At 51.4% G+C, this 6641-nt stretch overlaps 1 protein-coding gene across 1 annotated transcript in view; it reads left to right on the top strand.

Moving 5' to 3' along the window:
* TGM3 (transglutaminase 3) overlaps positions 1-5970 on the top strand; it is a 48344-nt gene extending 42374 nt beyond the window's left edge. The window contains exons 12-13 of the mRNA XM_032295627.1: positions 4007-4140; positions 4601-5970. Coding sequence (XP_032151518.1) covers positions 4007-4140; positions 4601-4748 — 282 coding nt within the window. The 3' untranslated portion in view covers positions 4749-5970. The remainder of the gene's footprint in view (positions 1-4006; positions 4141-4600) is intronic.
* The last annotated feature ends 671 nt before the right edge of the window (positions 5971-6641 follow it).

Genomic DNA, 6641 nt, shown 5'->3' with positions numbered 1-6641 from the left:
CCCTCCAAGGCGTCCTGGGACTCCCAGCCCATGCCCCTCCAAGGCGTCCTGGGACTCCCAGCCCATGCCCCTCTGAGGCATCCTGGGACTCTCAGCCCATGCCCCTCCAAGGCACCCTGGTACATCACTAGCCAGCAACAGGATCTTCAAAGTGGCTGAGAACAAGGACCGCTCTTTCTCTGCTCATAGGGCTTCCTTTTGTTTGCAGCTTTCACCCCCAGGCTCCTTCTCAGAAGCCCAGGCATGGGGACTTGCAGGGCTGTGGGAGGCCCCTCATGCCACTCTGTCCCTTCCTCAGCACTGGCAGGAGCACCTGTGCTAACTCCAAGCCTGTCCCTCACCCAGCAGCCCCCATGCCTGATCCCTCCAACCCAGGGTGGAGGGTGCTGAAGCCAGGCAGTATAGGTCTGAAATGTAAAAGGCTGGACAAGGAGACAGACAAATGGACAGAGATCATAAGGTTTTCCCTTGAGGCCCAACCAAGAGCCTCATGGTCTGGGCCCTGTCCTCTCTCATTTGCTGTACCAAGCATCTGCCCCAGCTGTCTAGATAGAAATTGGCTTTCCCTGAACCATCACAATGCCACGGGCTTCCCAAGCACCAGAAAATGGGAGGAGCCAGATACTCATGGCTGTCCTGGCCCACCCCTCCCTAAGCTGTAGCCTGGCTGCAGGGGTTCCTGACCTCAAAGAGGGCAGGGGGATCTAAGGTGCTGGCTCTGATACGGGGCCCAGTTCTCCCATATCTGGCCTGCAATTGCATCCTTCCACTGTCCTGGTTAGTTTGGACTATGCTTCAGGATGGGAGAGTTGGTCCCTACCTTAGGGGCTAGAGAGCCAGTGACTGGGCAGCCAGTCTGGGAGCAGGAGAGAGCGGTGGTCATTCAGGCCTTGGACCCTGTAACCAAATGGATCTGGCATTGAATCTAGACCCCTCCATTGATTAGTAGTAACACTGAGCAGGTCTCTTAATCCGAGTCTCAGTTGCTCCGACTCTGTCATTGGGACAATAAATTACTTCCCTTGCAGGGTGTCCTTTCCTCAGGGAGGCCTTTCCTGAGCGTCCAAATTAGGCCTGGTCTCAGTGATACACCCTGAGAACCTGCTGTCCTTTTCCTGCAAGCCGTTTCTCCCAGCTGGAATATTATCTTTCTTTGTGCAATTATTTGGTTGTGAACCTCTATCCAACCATAAACTCCACGAGGGCAGGTGTTACCTCTGTTCTGAGTTCATCACTGTCTCCTGTGGCACAGTGTCTTAGTGGATAACCAATATTTGTAGCAGAGAAACAGCCCCTTCCTCAGGCCAGATTGGAACAGAGCCCGCCCCTTGGCTGTGGGCTTGCATTCTTCCCTGCACAGAGGAGAGGTCACTGTCAGTCTGTGCTTGTGCCCTGCACATGGCAGCCTCTCCTGCTTCACAAGGCATTTCTGAGAAACACTCCCCGTCTCTCTAGACATGATGGACAGCAGAGTGCCCATTCCAACTCCTGAGGCTAGAAAATGACACTGGGTGACTGCCAGTTCAGTTGTAAAAACGTTATGTATTAAAATGATCAGTATTTAAAAGAAGTTAGTTTCTGGCTGGGCGTGGTGGCTCAATCCTGTAATCTCAGCACTTTGGGAGGCCGAGAAGGGTGGATCACGAGGTCAGGAGTTCGAGACCAGCCTGGCCAACATCGCGAAACCCCGTCTCTACTAAAAATACGAAAGAATTAGCCAGGTGAGGTGGCAGGCACCGGTAATCCCAACTACTTGGGAGGCTGACGCAGGAGAATTGCTTGAACCTGGGAGGCAGAGATTGCGGTGAGCCAAGATTGTGCCACTGCACTCCAGCCTGGGCAATAGAGTGAGGCTCTGTCTGAAAAAAAAAAAAAAAAAAAAAAAAAGTTAGTTTTTTTTCCCCATTATATTCCCTTATCCAATGTCCTCAAACCTTCTTCCAGCGTTATCTTTTATACAACACTTTTGCTATGCATCTTTTGGATTTCCATGGCAAGTCTCTTATCTTTAAAGACAATAAAATACCTTTAGAAAGGAAATCAGAATATACACAGGCTAGAAATATGCCATGATGAACTCTTTAAAAATTTAATCTTTTTAAATGACTCCTGATCTCTCTTCTCTTGGGCACATTCTTTCCTCCATCTAAGCCTTCAAAAAATCAAGGCATTCTTATGTCTATTGAATGGATCAATGCACAGCTCACTCAGAGCGGAGCACAGGTTTTTAAACTGGAGAAGGTGATCTGTAAGAAAAGATAAGAATTTGGGTAAAACCCCATTACCTAACCTTATATTGACTGATAAGTAGCATTGAGGACCTTAGACCACAAAACGAGGCCAAAAAAATATCCTAACATTGTTTCCAAAGCTAATGTCCTCCCAATTGACCCATCATCTGTGACAATCAAGCTCAGGTTTTGGTGGCTTTTATCCTCTCCTCTGGGTACATTTACAGATTTGGGTCAATAGGAGAGAGTGGTAGGCGGCATTAAAGAGAGAAAAACGTGCATGGCAATCTCAAATTAAATATCAGCATGAAAAATGCGGCAACGTCTCTATAGCTTTGTTATAACCCAAAAGCACAAAATTATGCCTCACTCTTCAAATGACGTCATACACTTACATACATTTCATGGAAGAAATGATAATGCAGCGCATGATGTCTAAAATGCTTCAATTATTCACAGATTACTGGGAGGTATTGCAGAGCCTATCAGAAAGAGCAAAGACTTTAGATCCAGCTGGGCTCTGCTGCTTCCTAGTGTGTGAATTCTCCAGGTTATTGAATCAGCCTGAACTTCAGCTCTGTCACTGTAAAATGGTCACTCTGAGGACTGGTGACAAGAAAAACAAAAACCCAACTGAAAAAAAAAAGGCCAGCAACCCCTAGTCATCGTCAAAAGAAGAAAAGAAACCCAGTAGCCATACAATTTCCATTTTTATTTCCGAAATGCTTTCTTCCCCATCCCCGATCTCATATGGCCCCTTCTGGGAGGGGAGAGATGATTGTCCTTCTTTATCAGATGAGGACGTTGAGGATCAAAGAGATGACTTGTCTGCCCAGAATGAATCATGGCCGTTTCTTGGCAGAAACACAGCAGCTTTCATCTTTTGGTCTGACTAATAGTCAAGTTGCTTTCCTGACCCCAAATCCAGCCTTCACCTGTTCTGATCGCTGAGCAAGGACAGTGTGGTGTTAGAGCCCCGCCCAGGCTATAAATGGTGCACAGGGAACCTCTGGGCTTTAGAAGTTTAGAAGGACGTTGAAAGACTGGGGTGTCAGCAGAGGAGAGTAGCTTGGGTTGAGCTGGGGGGACCCAACCGCTGGAAAAAGAGTTTTAAGGGGCAACAGTGTGAGCCAGGGTGTGTGTAGCTGTAGGGCCTGGGGCTGCCTTTTTCAACACCTGTGGGGCCTCCCAGGGAGGAAGATTCAAGCTTTAAAGGAAGAAACAGGACCCATAAGCAGGAAAACCAAGGAAAGTAATATTAAATCCAGCCTGTGGCTGGGCACAGTGACTCACATCTGTAATCCCAGTGCTTTGGGAGGCCAAGGCAGGAGGATCACTTAAGGCCAGGAGTTCGAGGCCAGCCTGGACAACATAGCAAGACCCTATCCCTACAAAAATTGAATTTAGCGTGAAAAATGTCCTGACCCTCACAGAGCCCACAGCGGGGTTGGGCTGTGCTGGGAAGCAGGGGCTGGACTGGAGTCAGGGCAGGGAAGTCACAGTGCTGTTGGCCGCTGCAGTGGCCTCCTCCTCCTTCGAAGCTGGGATTCTCATCCACAGCACGGGATAATGTCCTAGGACCATCCTGTGTATTGGGAGGCAGGGGGCATCTGGCACAATGTGCCTGACACCAGGAGGGCTACATATATGATCTCCCCTTCCTTCATCTTCAGTGGCATCTCCCCTTTCACTAAGTCACCCTGCCCAACCCTCACCAAGGTGCAGGCAGGGGCTGAGCAGCTGGGGTCCTGACTCGGCAGCCCCTCCCTCCGCAGGTGCTGAGCGAGGCCCGTGTGCGGAAGCCTGTCAACGTGCAGATGCTCTTCTCCAACCCCCTGGATGAGCCGGTGCGGGACTGCGTGCTGATGGTGGAGGGAAGCGGCCTGCTGTTGGGTAACCTGAAGATCGAGTGAGTCCCAGGCCCAAGTGGCGACACAGGGATGGCGGAAGGGGATGTGGCTGGGGGGTGCCTCCAGATCCCCAGGTCCCAGGGTGGGACAGACAGAGCTCCTTGTGACCTTAAGTTCTTTACTCTTTTGAGGATCTTGGAACTCTAGAATCTGCCTTTGCATTTGGTTTGGGGGTTCACCAAACAAACCTGAACTCCCGGGAAGTCCAGGTCACCAAAGCTAAGAACTGACCTTCAGGGCTTAGAATATCTGGGAGATCATGGGACCCCCTCCCGCTTCCCCTGCTGAAGCGTCCCAGGGCTGGAGGGGCCCCATAACCCAGAGAGAAAGCTAGAGGGAACTAAAGAAGCAGTGGCCTTGCCCAGCCCCCACCAGAGCAGGACAGGTGGCCGCAGAAGGCCCGTCCAGTCCGAGGTCCATTTGTCTCCCATCGACACTGATTCATGCCCTCCCCATCAGCGTGCCGACCCTGCGTCCCAAGGAGCGGTCCCGGGTCCGTTTTGAGATCCTGCCCACCCGGAGTGGCACCAAGCAGCTGCTCGCCGACTTCTCCTGTAATAAGTTCCGTGCAATCAAGGCCATGCTGTCCATCGACGTAGCGGAGTGAAGGGCCCTGGTGGCCTCCCGTACAAACTTGGGTAATACGGAGCAGGGAGGGCTCACCATGGAACGAACCCCCTGCCCATGCTGTCCAGCCTTGGAAACCCTCTCCATCTCCCAAGGCTGCCAGACATGGACCTCCAGGCTCCAGCACATCCCCCCTCCCCTGTCCCCCAGGTCGGGGCTGGGTCCACCCTGGCCCAAGACTCGATCACTTTTGCACGTCCCCTGGCCGCTTCTCCCCAGGGCTGCCTGCTCTGTGAGCCCCACAGCCCTGCTCATCCCTCATGCCCATCAATGCTGCAGAATGGACTGGCCCCTGACCCAGGGACTCTCCAAACGGGATGCAGGAGAGAAGCTGGTCTAGACCGTTTGCTGATCCCCAGCCTGCATGGGGCATCCCTGCTCCTCTCTCAGGCCACCACAGAGGGCAGGGGATGGTTAGGCACCTGCCACACCACCCACAACTCAAAATAAATGTTAAATAAGTGCGATCACATGGCACTGACTCTACCTGACTGCTGTTGCACCAATGGTGGTGAAGGAGAGACGGGCTGTGGCCGTGACCTTCTGGAGCAGGGAATAAACTTGAGGAGGCCATGTTCTCTGTGTTTCAGTGTCCAAAAGGAGTGGGCTTGATCTGCAAGGCTCTAGGTGCAAAAATAGGGAAACATTTCAAGCCAGTTTAGGAAAACTTTCTAACGTGATGTCCAAAAATAGATACGGCTGCCTTGGGAGGTAGCTCCCGGTCACAGAAGGCTTCCAACATTCTCTGTGTGGCTGGGCAAGCTGTTCAGGCCTCTCTACAATGCATCACAGTGAGAGCGGGCTTCAGTTTTTGCTGGAACCCTGTGCCAGAGCAGGCTCTGGGGGTGGCCCAGCCTCTGCACATATGGGGCTCCATACTTCTCTAGCAGCCAGGAGCGAATGTGTGCTTCCACCAGCCACAGTGCTGTTAACTCACCCTGAACCTTCTCTACCTTTATACACACTCTGATGGTTCCTCAGCCTTTGTCCCTTAAAATAACCTCAAGCAGATCCCATTAGCTTTCCTGTCGCTTGTGCTGAGTAATCCCATTTTGACAACTCTACATCATTTTCTGAACTTAGGAGACCAGTTGAATCTAAATAGAAACCTCAACCTCACACCCAGCTCGAAGCTTCCCTCCCGTGTGCAGCACAGGTCTTACTCACGCCTGCGAAGGAGGCACTGTCCATCTCTCACCTTCTTTCCCTTCCTTCCTCAAGTGGGGAGTCGCTTGATCCCTCAGAGTTGGAGCAGAGAGAGAAGGAGAAGAAAAGTGACAATTGTGTTTCACTGGTGTTGGTGTGATGCAGCCAGTGACGCTCTCTGTGTCGCTGGCGTTGAAATGCAGCCTTTTTGCACTGTTTGTTGCGGGACGCAGGCAACATGGTCTCAGGTTCCGACCCTGAAGGTGCACCCCGCTACCTCTGACTGCCCTGGAAGGAGTGTGCTTTCGTGATAGCTTGAGCCAGCTTCCTTCATGGGATGCACTAACCACAGGAAGCTTGCATCTCCTTGCCCTGCCAGATACTGGGCTTAGTTGTCAATTTTATTAATTTTATTTTTACACACTTGAGGAGATCATGAAACTGAGGATGCATTAGTGACTGCCTCTTGAGAATGGTGACTACGGCCCAAACCCTGAGCCAAGTGCTTTATCTGCAGTGTCTCATTTAATCCTCCCAGCACACCTATGGGATAGCTGCTGCTACCTCCCATGTTACCACTGAAGAAGCCAAAGCTCGGAGATGCTGAGTAATTGGTGCAAGAGCACAGAGCCATGAAGTGGAGAAATTGGGGTTCAAACCCTTCTGTCTACCTTTAGAGCCAAAGCCACTATGCTAATGTGTCAGACACTTTTGGTGGCCAACAGTC

The sequence above is a fragment of the Sapajus apella genome, unplaced genomic scaffold, assembly GCF_009761245.1.
Source record: "Sapajus apella isolate SASKATOON/1434 unplaced genomic scaffold, GSC_monkey_1.0 scaffold33, whole genome shotgun sequence".
Lineage (NCBI taxonomy): Eukaryota > Metazoa > Chordata > Mammalia > Primates > Cebidae > Sapajus > Sapajus apella.
Note: the sequence above shows the minus strand (reverse complement) of the source record. Positions and strands in the feature narration are given on the sequence as shown.